The sequence below is a fragment of the Dermacentor albipictus genome, chromosome 9 (genome assembly GCF_038994185.2).
Source record: "Dermacentor albipictus isolate Rhodes 1998 colony chromosome 9, USDA_Dalb.pri_finalv2, whole genome shotgun sequence".
In the NCBI taxonomy this organism is placed as follows: domain Eukaryota; kingdom Metazoa; phylum Arthropoda; class Arachnida; order Ixodida; family Ixodidae; genus Dermacentor; species Dermacentor albipictus.
The window spans coordinates 42,058,807-42,073,503 of NC_091829.1; the positions used below are offsets into that span (position 1 = coordinate 42,058,807).

The 14,697-nt window shown below is 47.3% G+C and overlaps 1 protein-coding gene across 2 annotated transcripts in view; it reads right to left on the minus strand.

The window, feature by feature from the left end:
- Nucleotides 1–2,550: 2,550 nt before the first annotated feature.
- LOC139049719 (MAP kinase-interacting serine/threonine-protein kinase 1-like) overlaps nucleotides 2,551–14,697 on the minus strand; it is a 124,467-nt gene continuing 112,320 nt past the window's right edge. Inside the window, exons 1-6 of one of the 2 annotated variants that reach the window (XM_070525473.1) lie at nucleotides 11,476–12,044; nucleotides 9,699–9,937; nucleotides 8,731–8,852; nucleotides 6,915–7,107; nucleotides 5,944–6,449; nucleotides 2,551–5,722 (exon numbers count right to left, since the gene is read on the minus strand). In XM_070525473.1, coding sequence (XP_070381574.1) covers nucleotides 5,467–5,722; nucleotides 5,944–6,449; nucleotides 6,915–7,107; nucleotides 8,731–8,852; nucleotides 9,699–9,937; nucleotides 11,476–11,488 — 1,329 coding nt within the window. In that variant the 5' untranslated portion in view covers nucleotides 11,489–12,044 and the 3' untranslated portion in view covers nucleotides 2,551–5,466. Of the gene's footprint in view, nucleotides 5,723–5,943; nucleotides 6,450–6,914; nucleotides 7,108–8,730; nucleotides 8,853–9,698; nucleotides 9,938–11,475; nucleotides 12,045–14,697 lie in introns of those variants that run through there. The other variant, XM_070525472.1, reaches the window with a different exon arrangement.

The following is a 14,697-nucleotide window of genomic DNA, read 5'->3' on the forward strand; positions in this document are numbered from 1 at the left end:
GATGAGGCATGCGCATGCAGCAGCGAAAATCCGGAGATCACTTAGCACATCCTAATAGAATGCGAAGGTCCCACTGGATACAAGTACCCAGTGAGACCTGTAGGTAACGTACACCTTCTAGGAGCACTTGGAATTGAAGTAGACGGAAGTATAGGTCAGCACTCAAGAGGAGCAAGAGACTTTCAGGGAGGAAAGAAAAAGAATGAGATGCATACAAAAATGCCAGAACAAAAAATGTATAGCAGACCTGATTAAATCAAGCAGGCTAGGCGACTAATTTTCACCACCCCGTTTCAAAGGGGATGCCAATAAATCATCAGTGCTCCTGTATACGCTACCAAAGGCACTAATGTACAAGACGTTCATTTTCGTATTTGCCCGACTTTAGTTGCAACTAGCAGGACTAAGGAGGTCATACATGAGGACAAGCAGTTGCGAGAGAGGAAATCTGGGGGGATTTTGCTCCTTGAATATCTGCCTTTGCCTAGATACTACTGAGGAGAACATTCTCTGCTCATTTTGTATGCATTCATCCCTAGGATAGCCAGCACAGTGGTGCGATGCGTGTGTGTTGATGGCGCCATCCACAAATTTCCATCTTGTTGCTCCTGGGTATTGCTGGTGTAGTGGAATGGCATGGGCAATTGTCGTTTAGACCGTGATCTCCGGTGGAGGTGAGCAACCCTCACTCATGTGGTCATAGATGGCTTTGATGTTACTTCTGTGTAGTTTTTCTGGGGGCTGCTTGCATGCCAAATTCCTGGGAAATTTGGTACCATTTTTCCCGTTTCCTGCAGTACAAAAAGGGGTAAAAGGCCACTAACAAGAAACAATAAGACTAGCAAAGCAGTCTTTCAAGCCCATCTGTATTTACCAATTGGCTGGAAAGAGTTGGTCCATAGAGGAGAAAATGAAAACCAGTTTTTTCACCATGTACCCAAACCACAGTGCGATGTCTGTATGTTCGAAATATTTTCATGCACCTGGGCTGTTCCCATGTAAAAAACGCTGAAACTGATGAGGTTTGATCAATGGTTTCTGTAGAATGCAACGAGATTGTTGGGACAAAATTTGATTCTTCAATTTTTCACTAGAATATGCCATCAAATTGAGGAGTACATCAACTTCACGACAGTGCATTGCCAGCTGTTCATTTTTTCAATTCTATTTTTCTGGTTAATCAAGCTACTGCTCATGATAAAACAATATTTTGGTATTCGGATGTTATAATCCACCAGTGTTAAGAACGGCCCGCTGAGGTGCAAGTTTTGCCAGCCAGTCGCGACACCAGCGTCAACTTTTCCTGGAACGCCACCGCAACCCGTTAGCCACACGGCGTCACCAAGTCTACTGTGTCTGCAGGACAATGCTCCACGTCCGCCACTCTGTGTCGCGGGATTGCCGAGATGAGTTCGACGAACCAGGCTTTACGACTGAACACGCCACCGCCAACCAGGTGTGCTGCCAGCGGGGGAGTGCCCGAGGGAACGTAGTTGGAAGCCCCTTCACACGCGCCGTTCAAGACGCAAGACAATGGACAACCGGCGGCCGCGCTGCGTGGGTCAGCTCGGGGAATAAGATGTGCCTTTCCCGACGTAAGCCCCGAGTTCTGCGAAGACCATCCGACGTCGGTGGGAACCTGTGCGGAGGTGGGCGTGTGTGTGTCCCTCCCGCAGAGAGGCGGCTCGTCTACTGGTCGAACGTTTCCCTCACCTAGGGATCGAGGAAGGACCGAGTGTTTATAAACCGCTGTTGTGCGGCTGCTCAATGTACTCTCTCTCGCAGTCATGCTAGACTGATGAACTGCAACGTCCTTATGTAGATACTGTAAATAAGCCCGTATCCCTCGTTCTCGATGAGAAGCAGTCCTTCCCTTCAACAACGTCCTCAGCGTAGATAAGTTGGACGACGGCATGGGCCAGCTACCATCTAATTCATGCCCGACTCCAATCTTGACAACGGGTTACGAGCGATGGGATTGACCTCCCAATCCTCACACCAGTCAATATTGCCTAATCTCCCTTAATCTCTCTTTAAGGTCTAACACAACTTTAATGTATGTTGTATTGAGGGTACGTACATACTACACAGCGATCTAATTCTTCATGAAGACACCAAATTTTAATACCAGCACAGATGACCACTCTGATTAGACAAGACAGCATCAATGCTGGTCCTTTATGTACTAACAACTGCCTAGGGCATCACGTCAACTGCCAATATTAGTCACAAATTCTTGAAGCTATCTATAACAGAACACTAAATTGGCGTTCCCTTTATAACAGACCGTAGTGTACCATCCTTCATAGAACTGTACATCGAACACACGCGCAAACTGCAGATATTTAGTATGTCAGTTTTATGCAGATGAATTGTTATTTTTGCATTGAACCAATTTCCAAGGGAGATTACTCTAGAAGCAACTGAGGAGGATGCTGTGCACTTGTTTAAACCAGCACTACCCCAAGGAAGAACACACAAAGGTAATTGTGTTCGGTGGGAGTCCTATATAACTCCCCACCATGCAAAGGTAAATAAAGACAAGGCACGTTTTTCTCGCGTTGGTCGAAAGATTTTTTTATTTTCACAATTCTCCGTCTTTATCCTTATATCAACACAAAGAGAAGCCAAACAAACAATAAACTTTGTACTTTTTTTTTCATTCCCACATGGGACGCGTGTACGTTCTGTAGAGTTGCGACAGCACAATTTTGATCCGGAAGCACAGAAATTTTTTTCTCCCACAACGTACAAAACAAAGAAAAAAATGTAGCCCACGAAGAAAAAAAAATGCATGACACCACGTTTCCCTATCAATGTGACAGGACCGCAGTTTGCAATGACAATAGTACAGTGTACAGCGTGTGTGTATATATGCGACTGGAAACTTGTGTGTGCACGCAGCAATGTTTACAACATTTTGTAAAACTGTGCAAGCAAAATCCGTCTTATTAATTGTCTTGTGTGTATATGTGTGTGTGCTTGTTGAACATCTCACAATCCAGAAGAAAGAAAAAAAACTGAAAAAAAAACCTAAGGTAATCAGTCACACACATGCACAATCCTGGTGACACATGCAACGAAAACCTCAGTTTGACCACGCTTCAAATTTTGGCACTACAGCAGCATTCATCGCAATCAGAGGAACAAAGAACATCTTAAAAAAAAAACGTTTTTAAGCTTATCACAGATACATGGACGACAATTTCCAGTAGTAACAGCGGTAGTCGGCACAGACTGGACAAGGTTTCAGGGTAAAGGGCGAGGACAAGGAACAATGTTCCAAGTTCCCTCTCAAAAACTGGAGGAAACTTGTGCGGATGCCAACGAAAGATGGAATTGCATTAAAAATAAAAGATGCGAGAGAGGGAACGGGCACACTAGAAATGGCATCGGGTCTGAGGAGAATAAAGCTCATTAAGGCATAAATCACGACAGCTTTCCAGACATCAGTTATGACGAGAACAGCTGGATGAACCCGTTGAGGAAAAAAGATTCCCAACACGAAGGCACCGCTTCTATAAACCTGGTAAGACTTGCAGAGCAAGGTAGGCGACGACATTGGAAGGGGCATTCCAACGAAATCAATACCACGAGGGGGAAAAAAAAAGGAATTCTAATTTTGCTCCCCCTTCACAACTATAATGTATATCTTTACAAAAAAATAACAAAATTGGGAAAAAGAATAGAATAACGGCGATTGAGAATGGTTTGCGATGACTCGAAGACTACCCGTCCTCAAAAAAGAAATGAAACTGCAAGGAAAAAAAAAAGTGACGATGAGCAATGGAACATTCTGGTGATTCACATTCACATGATCTTCCTTGAGCGATGGGCGCATTGATTAATGGTTAGCATTTTTTCTTCCCATTTTATTCTGCAGAAAATAAAACAGATACTGCATAAATAAAAAAAAGTCCACAGAGAGACATTCACACAAAAGAAAGGCTGGGAAGTAGCAGTTAATGTGTTTCAGCTTCGCGAGCGACTTGCACGCACCACCACTTGTATAGACTAACGCACGTCAAAGAGGCGTGTAGACGAAAGAAGAGAAATCGGGCACTGGAATTAGTTGGGTACGCCACGGTTTTACACAGGTACAACAGAATGACAGAAAATAAAACACCGAGAAGACTAAAAAAAAAAAGGCCCGACGAAAAGGCAAATGGATAGTATACCGCAGTGAAAGGTGAACGATGCCTTTCAAGCCCACAGTTAGGCTACGAGATAAAGGAAGAAAAACGCAGCCCAAGAGAGACTGCGTCGAGGCACACTATAGCATTACATATCACTTCTGACATCAAAGAAAATAAACTTTTTTTGTTGTTTTTCTTTCAGAACAGTACTCGCAGGTTCCGTAGTACAGGGAGGTTGTGACGATGCAACAGCGAACCCCGTTCAAACTGTTCTGTGCACATTTTTTTTCTTTTCTTAAAAGAACAGCCAACGCCATGAAAGGAGCCTTTCATCTGACGAGACAGTTAGTGGTTACACACATACATGGCCTTTTTTTTGTTTTGTTTTTTTTTCGTTTTCTGAAGAACTAAAGATCACTCGTTAAATACACAGAAAAGCCTGCAAGTTTGCTGCATTGTCGCACACAACCTTCCCCACCTTCACTCCTTATTTCTCACAGCCAGCATGCCAGAGACGGGTCTGTGTTACAGTGGGCGGCAAAAGGTGGCAACGAAAATCGGGAAAGGGGAAAGAGCCGGAAGGAACTCTAGAAACACCACGCACAACCTTTCTCCCAAGATTTGACTGTGGAATGGGCCACCAAAGGGGCAGAGCTGTAGAACCTACACTTCGGATTCAACATTTTTTTTTCTTTTCTTAAGGGGGGGGGGGACATTTTCACGGGGTGCATCCGAAAACTAAAGCGGCTGACACCACTTTTTCCAGGAGCCTTCCGCACTGCAGCTGAAGTTCCGAGCGTCGCCAATGCATCTTTCCTCACCAGCCCGAGAAGGGAGCAGGCTTGACCAAGGCTCGGTGGAGATTTCCAGAACAGTGTGTTGGGGAAATGACGATGACTTGATGTGGGACAGTACACAGCTAGACAAGTTCTGGTCTTGAGAAAAAAAATGAAAAGCTTGGTTCAAGCCTGTCGCACTTCTTGCCGAGGAGCAACAACACTTCCCCATCACAACCAAGCCAGTTCACTGATCAATGTCCACACAAAATTCCATGAGTGTTTGCAACATACAGCTCAAGCACTCAAACATCAACCGCAGTCCAAACGAACCCTGGAAGGAGGTGCAGCTTCACACCAGCTCTTCTTCAAAGAGTTTGAGGTAGGGAAGGAACAGGGATGCAGAGCTCTTGTTGGACTGCTTCAGAGTCCAGGGCTCAGGAGAGGTGCTGGAGCCGGAGCAGTGAACAAGATAGATGGGAGAAAAATAGGATGTCACAGAAGGAAGGAAAACAGAAAAAGGAAAATGGGGGGAAGTGGGAGGAAAGCGACAGTCAGCCGGAAAGAGAGATAGACTCAACCGAGCTGCGCAGGCTCAAGGAACGGCCAGCACGACGACGTTGGGCAAGCTTCGACTCCCCAGGAGGAGAGAGTCCAAAGCCGCCGGTTGGTGGAGATGGATCGGGGGTGTCCAGTGAACGTGGCGGGCCGCAGCGGAGTTCCATGCTCCAAGCCATCTGGTGCTGGACCAGTCGCTTGACTGCATTGGCACTCTCGGCAAATGCGGCGAGGTCGCGGGCACTGTTGTTCCTGCAAACAACCACAAATAATATTTACAAATTAATGAAGATGCACAGCTGCACAAACATTACGAAAAACTTTACGAAAAGAGTTGGCACGTAGGTATAAGAAGTGCATTGCAATTATGATGCTCACTCAAAGTGTCGGTTTGCCCATCTGATTGGGTTATAAGACAAGTTGGCAACAATGCGAGAGAAGCGAAACTGCTAGCCCTGAAGTCTGCTCCTCACCTGCGAATGATGGAAGGCGTGTGCAGCGCCGTGCTGGGCCCGCCGTGTGCCACCCAAGGATGGGCCAGGACTTCCTCAGCCGTGTAGCGTTGGCTGGCATCCTTGACAAGGAGATGGGAAATGATGTCCTTGGCCTCGTCCGAAATGCCGGCCCAGTCACGGTCGGGGAAGTCGTACCAGCCCTCCTGGATTGAGGTGAACAGCTGGTCCTGACAGGCCTGGCAGAACTCTCCACGCTCCCAGCCGCAGCTGCTGCCACAGCGTCCGTAAAACGGCGGGTAGCCGCACAGCAGGATGTAGACGATGACCCCCAGGCTCCAGAGGTCGCAGCGTTTGTCGTAAGTGTGCGCCTCTCCCACAAATGCCCCTACCACCTCGGGTGCCATGAACTCGGCTGAGCCTACAGGTGTCTGCAGCTCGGGCGTCGTGGGCGGTGTCGCCTCGTTACCTGGCAGCAACACTACGCCAGAACCCAAGTCGAGGTCGCAGATCTTCACGGGCCAGATCTGGACAGTTAGAAGAGGCGAAAAAACATGTTCGTTAAGATTTCAAAGCCATGCCACTCTACCCGCTGACCATAGGGAGCTATCGGATCACTATCACTAACAGTGACAGTTTCACTTTGCTCTAACATAACAGCGACCAACCACTTGCCACCAAGATGAAACAAGAAAAATCTACCACCCAGAGCTTTTTCCTCGCACTCATTCCCAGAAGTTTATTGTCCAACTATGGTACACTGAGCATCACAGCCAAGAACATTATTTTCAAGAATGCGAATATTGCATCCTAAGTGGTAGTTCTACTTAAGTGAGCACTACCATCAGAACTATGCTAGTTCCTACCTTTACGTCACAGCAATGGTCACATATTTCTACCCACTGTTCGTGATTTTCTTGTAAACATGCAGCCCGCCAATCTGCATCTCCTCTGTGGTATGGAACATGTCACTAATTAGAAAATGTTCTTACCTGATCTGTGTCGAAGCACAGGATGTTCTCCGGCTTGAGGTCCCTGTGCGCAATGCCCTTGGAGTGCAGAAAGCGCAGAGCTTCGGCTATATCCCGCACCACGCGGCTCGCCTCGTGCTCAGTGAACTGCACCCGCTGCTCGATGTGCCGCAGCAGGGGACCCCCACGCATCTTCTCAAAAACAAGGTAGAACCTGCAATTTGGCAAGCGTCCAGCTTTAGCCGCAGTGTCTTTTGTGCAACACAGGCGTCAGACAATAATTTTTATGCTTCAGCTTGACAAGTCACTCTAAATAGTTACAGTGTACTCTCAAAACCATATAGTTTCCTCTAACAATAAACAAGAGGGACGTTTGGTGCCAGTGTTTACATAGTACAGACAAACCTCAATATAAGCATACACTATTTGAATTGGCAAGAAAGATTTCATATCCGTTATATCTCAAAATGCTAAATATCGGAGCTCTTTACATCAAGGTCTAACTGCAGCTGCAAGTTCAGTCAGCATGGGAATGATGGGCAGCACATCATTTTCATATATGTGCAATAATTTGCGATGATTATGCACTTGCTCGGGGACTTACTGCCTTTAAGCATTTAGAAAAGTAGGATTGATTGGAAACTTGGAAAGACGAAGCGCTCATATCTGGTATTCATTAGAAACGTACATCCCTCACACGCTGGTAATCTGCAATCGACATGTTAGATTTGTCACATCTGATAATTTGTTGGAATAGTGTTCATTGTACCAATATTAGACTGCACTAGTTCTAGCACAACGCTCATGCTCAAAATTGGCAGTACATATGCTTGAAACGTATAAGAATTGCCTGGGCTCAGTGTTAGCTTGCTTCTATTACCGAACAGTATACTTTTGGTAGACAGTGGAGGCAGTCACATAAGCAAGAAACATGCAGATCAGAACTTTGCTTAAGAGGAAGCTTTAGCTCAGGGGCTACTATATATACATATGAGAAAGGAGAAATAATTTTTCTCGGCAACCACTGTGGCAATATTGATAAGGTTTGTTGCATTTAAAGGAAGAAGTTAAAATCTAGCGACTGTTGGAAGCGAATTTTCTATTTAGGCCGTCAATATCGTAATAAAATGTTGAATTTGCGAACTTTCAGGGAATAAAACTATGAAGTTTACAACTCTGCAATGAGAAATGATATCACAATCCTGTAGTTGCATCTAATAGTACATCCAAAGCGGACAAATTGATGTATTATACATGCCTCTAAGAAACTACTAATACGGAAGTGGGACTTTTGCAAAACCCTCGCAAACAATGTAAAAAATGTCAATTCTGGAAACTGCATCGAATAGTACATGTAAAGCAGACAAAATTGATATATTATACATGGCTCTCAAATATGCCACTGATATGCAAATAGGACTTTTACAAAACACATGTGAACATTGTAACAAACTCGCATACGATATAAATTGATATATCAAGTTTGTCTGCTTTAGATGCTATAATGGATGCAATTTACAGAACTGTGGCATCTGTTTTTGATACATAGTTGCAGACTTGTAAACCTTATGCTTCCTTTAAACATCAATTTTCGTACAAAAAAAAAAGAAACATCCATGGTCTAAATCAAAATTCTGCTCCCGACAGTCACTGAATTTAACTTTCTCGTTTAAACAGAACAAATCATTCTAGAATTTGCCTCACAGGAGCATTTCTATGTTTTATGTGTGTTTGAATAGGTGGCACTGGGGTCAGGCCCGAGTTAAAGCTTCGTCCTCAGTATGATGAGGTTAACCTTAGAGATGGAAAAAGCCAAGAGAGACAAGGCGACACCTACCGATTCTCATCTTCGAGGAACTCAATCAGCTGAACGATGTTCTTGTGGCCTGAACAGTGATGGAATGTCTCCACTTCCCTGAATACACGGGCCCGGCTGTGGCCAGGTCCTTTCTCAATGATCTGCAAAAATGAACAAGGGTGGTGCAATCAGTGAAACGCACTGGAGCACACCATCACAGCAAACAACCTGCAAACAGCTCATTCTGACGCGACAGTGCAGCTACCGTATATGGCGACTAGGTAACCAGAAGTAAAAACCCTGTTCCATGGGACAATGAAAGTGTCCTTATCAAAACAAGTTAGATCAAAGAACCACCCGAAGTATTGTATACAAGTGCAAGGCAGGTTATCATTTATGGCAGTGGCTCTATGCAAATCTAGGAGCAACTATTTATCAGTGCTATGCAGATGATTTCAGTGCATTTACAAATCACTGTAGCATAGAACCATATTTGTGAATGGTACCTCTCACACTGCTTCTGCCATAAGCATAAGCAGCCTCAGTAGGCCCGTGACCCATGTTTTTGCAGCTTGTGTAATCATAGCAAAGTGTTGCACTTTTAGCACACTTTGTAGAAAATTATCAATTTTGGAAGTTGCAAAGCCGCTTAAACCTAGAAGAATGAGGTTCAGGGCTGGTTTAGAATGCCAGCACTGGCTGATGCAGAGAGCAGCAGGGGGGAGGGGGTCACATGGGGAGTATTACTTGAACCTATCCACTCTGGCCTGGGCAGTTAAAATTGAGGAGCAGCAGCAGTGGCAATTTTCTATGCAACAGTCACATACTGGCACATGGACTTTTAGAGACATAATCTACCGATCTAAATCGAGTTAATGTTTTCTTTTAGAGTTACTTTATGTAACAGACATGGATTATCACCCAGTGCTTGTCCTGTTGAATTCTAGTTCACATGTTTGCACGGTCGCTGCTTAGGATCCTGAAGGTAGAGGGAAGGGTGCACGTACCTTGACGGCATGCTCCTTGCCGGTGTACAGGCAGATGCAGGTCTGAACCGAGGCGTAGGCCCCTTCGCCGAGCACTTCCCCAGTGAGGGAGTACAGGTCGGAGAAGTTGCTGGCTGCCAGGCTCGAGCCTGTACGCTTCTTCTTCTTGCGCCGGCGTTGCTGTTGCCGCTGCTGTTGTTGCTGCTGCTGCTCGGCGCAGAGAGTATCCTCCTCCACCGAGAGGATGCTTGGCAGATCTTCTGCAAATCGGACGAAAAAGGAGAGACGCGCGATGGTTTAGATGACGGCTGCTGCATTCAGCTCTACTACAAGCATCTCTAAACTTTCTGACCCAAGGGGAACCCCAAGGAATTTCGTACATGCCCTAGAACAGGCCCTCCGAGGTGTGAATGCCGATTTACCACACATCAGCATATCTACGCTAAAGAAACACTTCCACAATGTTTGTAAACAACGAATCAGACTAATAAGAGCACAAGAGTGGAATCCACTTTCCCATCTAAGCAGGAGAGCACAGTGTCGCTGATTAACAGTAAGGACCAATATAAAGTTGACTGCACATTTAGGTCAGTCATGTTGCTTCATTTTCCCCATAAACAAAGAGACTGTGGTGGCTTGATCATGGGCATATTAAATGGCCATCAAGTGCTGCTATATCGAAATTTACAACGCCATGTCAGGGAGAAAGAGTAGGGCGAGTGGAGGGGGAAGGGTACCATTGGCTTTCGACCTCTGTGAAGCACAAAATTTCCACTGGCTAAACATAACTAAAGGGCAAAAAAATAAGCGAAATGGCAGACTTCATGAAGTTATGTAGGCAAGTGCTTCCAACTTACCAAACAATTATATAAGTGCTCCTAATTTAGAACGACAGAAAGCTGAGCTAGTTGGTAAGGATTCATTATGCAAAAAAAAAAAGAGGTGAGGCGTGCAGACAGGACACACTTCTCTACTCTTGTGTCCTGTCTGCACGCCTCGTCTCTTTTTTGCATAATGCTCCTAATTTATTAGCCTGCAGTTCCTGGTCCAACTCCACTATATGCATGCAACATCTAGGATGGTTTGCATTAATTCAAAGTGTTTTACAGTGACTGCATGCCATGCAAACTTGGCCAGTATAATCAACGGTGCGCTGCAATGTTTATCAGTGATCGAGGCACTGCATGCAGCCAGTGCTGCATCAATACAGAAAGATGCCGAATAGATAAAAAATAAAGAAATGAAACGATAAAAACCGACGTATTTTTTTTCTTTTCCCTAGTTGAGGTACATTGCACAACGACGAATCGCACTGCAAATTACTGCTTGTGCACCCCAGGCACGTGACGGCCCGTAAACACTACGACGACAAGAAACCGCACACAAAAGGGCGCAATGCAAAGGTGATTACAATACGTGTTTGCAGCGAAAGCCTGACCGGCTCAACAACGTGTCAGGTTTCGGATTCAGGTCAACGCTCCGAAAATAGTTCGCATGACGCAAGCCCTCGGAAGATTTTATCAGAGCGCGAAAGCAGACAGAAAGCAATCCACCGATGAAAATAAAAGCGCACACAGCTTCCCCCCCCCCCCCTTCAAGCTAATAGAAACGGCAACGAAACGGACAACTGCCCCGTTATATTTCCAGAAATCTCGCGGAAAACGTTTGCAGGCGTGTGTGCGTGCTCCGAGAACACGAACGCAACTTCCGCACGCACTTCGCAGGCCCGTCCGTCTCGTTCAAGAGAGAACAACACGCTGCGCGGATACAATCGCGGCTACACACAACCGCCACTCACTTATTTGAACCATGTCGAGAGATCTTTTGCGCGTATGACTAGGATGTCGAGCAGGCTCGGCGGTGCGCTGGCCTCCTCGGGCGGTGGAGTTGGCAGGGACGGTGGTGTGAGGTGACTAGGAGGAAGAGGCTGTCGAGACCCACTCGCTCGGGCAGTGGAGCGACGGCGCGCAGGCTCCGACGACGAAACCGGACAGCAACGGCGAGAGGGACGGTGGATGCGACGGCGCTCAGTGGTCGCGACAACAGTTCGTGGCCGCAGTAGCTACGGCAGCGAGTCGTGGTCGTGGCAGCAGCGCCCTGAGCTGAAGGAGGAGAACCAACAGCCGCCGAAGAAGGCCCGCCGCAGCCACCGCTCCGGACGACGCGCCAGTGCTTCCCGGTGGTGCTCGCACGCCGCTCCGCGCTACTCATTCCAAAGACTGAGCCCCAAGCGCGGACTGCGCGCCAGCTAAATAGCCGGCAGTCAGCTGCCGCGCCACCGCCGACCGCCGGAAGCAGACGACGAAGACAACAACGAGGCAGCAGCGGAGAGCGCCGCCGCAGCTCTGGTTTCCTGCTACGGGCCACGCCACGCGCCGAAGGACGCACGGGAGCAGACGACAAGACCACGCGACTCTCGAGCGCCGCCATTTTCTAGGCGCGGGATCGCACGGCCGGCGCGCGTCCGCGGCCTCCCATTGGTTGCGAATGGAGGAGCGAGACAATCACGTCACCATGGACGCGCTCTCTCTTCCCCTCTCCGGCGCCCCGCCAGCTCCGCGTCTTTTTCTCGGGCTTGTTGCGCGCCGCGCCGTAGGCCATTTGGAGGGCAAACACAAACCGGCCGTTCCTTCTTCCCGCATCACGTATGCAGCTGCGAATGACTCACTCCACTGTTGTGATACGGTGCTAAAGGGAAGAAAAAGAGAAGGAAAGCGCGCGCGTGATCTGTGTATGGGTGCACGCAGGCATAACGAGCATTTGCGGAGAGAAAAAAAGAAGAAAGACGACGAAAAGAAGTTTTCCCGTCTCGTGACTCGGCGCAGGGGCGGAGAGATGGCGTGGCGAGAACTAACTGCACGGGCATTGCGTCAACTCGTTCATTTCTCTCTTTTCGCCGTTCACCTATGCGTGCGCGCACAAGCCAATTGGCAGAGACCTTCAAACTCGTTACAAATGAGTGTCCCGGCTGAGCGGTCTCAAGAGCAGGAGATTCCAAGTAAGAGCAGGGCAAAACGAAGAAAGGTCTCAAGATAGGCGAGCTCTGAATAGTCCCTTTGGCGATCGGCGAAAGCAACCTCCCAAGGCGCTTGCCGTCTCAAAGGCCACGTGGCAATTCGTATCTCCTGGAAAACGTCCCTGGCATGCACAGGTTTCGCTCTGATCTCGCTCCAGTAAATCCGCACGATAGCGCGTGCTGAACCAGCACGCCGAACCCTGCACACTGCGTACTCAGGGGGGAAATTCATAAGGAAAAACCGATCGTGCTTTTGACTGTGTGCTTACTCGTAATTCTCAGTCAATCTGGCATTGGACGAAAGCACGTGACCCAGCTAGCGCACGAGTTAAAACAACCGTTCGAAGTGAACAACGAAGTGAAATGCTTGGTTATGCTGCTCTCAACTTACTGAAATAGGAATGGGCAAATCTAGGAATATTGCGTACCAACCATTCGTATTCGAAAAGGAACAATAGGCGTTTTCGAATACCGAAACTAACCGAATGTTTCGCAAAAACCGACTAGTAAAGCAATGTTGCTGTTTTGTTCCTCGTGTGCATCGCAAGTGAAACAAAAGTTTTCGAAGCAACGCGGAAACAAAACGAATATGCACGCAGTGCACGCACGATAAACGAGTGTTTCTGCATTCCACCCCCCAATCGGAATGCCGCTGGCAATCGCACCCACGACCTCTTGCTCCAGTGCAAGACAACGCAATGCTGCTAACCTTGGCACCGCTTGTCTCTATATGGAGCTGCACCTCATCTAGCACTAACACAACGTGTTCGTTTTCTACTGAATACTGCGAAAATTAAGACACTACGAAATTCCACCACATTGTCGAATTCTGCAATAACTGAGTTTTGAGCCAATTAGAAGCCAATCATGGCTAAGATGACGGATTCGACTGCAATGACGGCGTTTTGAGCCAATTAGAGGGCCAATCAGGGCTATGAAGATGGCGAATTCGACAACATGGCGGAATTTGACAATGCCCAGAACTCCTGCTGCTGACAGCAAACGCGCACGACTGCTTAACACTTTTAATTTCGCCGTAGTCGTGAGCGACATTGCAAAGCGAACTCGATCCAACGGAAACGTTGTACGTTGGCAGCTTTCAACAGACCCAAACGGAACGCCAGACACCCCAAGTGTCTGGCTGCCGAGGTCTCAAGAACAGGTCGATAGCAGGGATTCCAGGAAAACCTGCTGGAACTGTTTTTCCGGACAGGGCGCTGACGGCCCGCAGTTTCTTATCGAGACGAATTAAAAGCGTGCCGCTTGGCGCAGAGACAACCTTTTTATCGCGCGGTCGACTCGATTAGGGCCGCTCGCTTAAGCACCGGAATCATTTCGGCTTCACGTGTCCCTTTATAACAGTACATGCGCACGTGACAAGCTAAGCGTTGACGCCATTTTCAGGACGGCGATAAGGCAGGCGACTGTGTTGTTACGATGTCCCCGCTCTATCTATGCCGCAGCGTTTCGAATGGCCAGCGTTGCTCCATTTTATGTTTGCGCACTGTATCAGTTGGCACTGCCTATCAGTTCGGCGGACTCTGTTGGACGGTTTCTTTATTTCTCTAGTTCCGAGTCTGGTCAGAAGGCTTCGTAGTACTGTTAAGGTACTGCCAGCCTTCGCCTAAAGTACACATACCACTCAGCCAACGACTAGAACTGTTTTCTGTGCGAGTAGTTTCAATTTTGTGCCCTCAAATAAATGTCATCTTACACAGAAGGCGCCTCGGTTTTGGGCCCGTGGAAAGCCCCCTCGTGTCCTTCTGCAATGAAAGTACTGAGTCACTACTGCAGAAAAAAAGAAAGAAAGGAACAGTGTGCCCTTGAGAAGAATCGAGAATAAATATTTTGACAATACGCCTGCTTTCTTGATGAACTTGGCTGTGTGTAACCTGCATGCGCGTGCTCTAATCTGCCAACGCAGCCTAACTGAAGTGTAGCCTAACCTAATGATCCTGTTTATAGCGTTTCTTTAAAACGGTGGACGGGGATCGCCACGGGCAA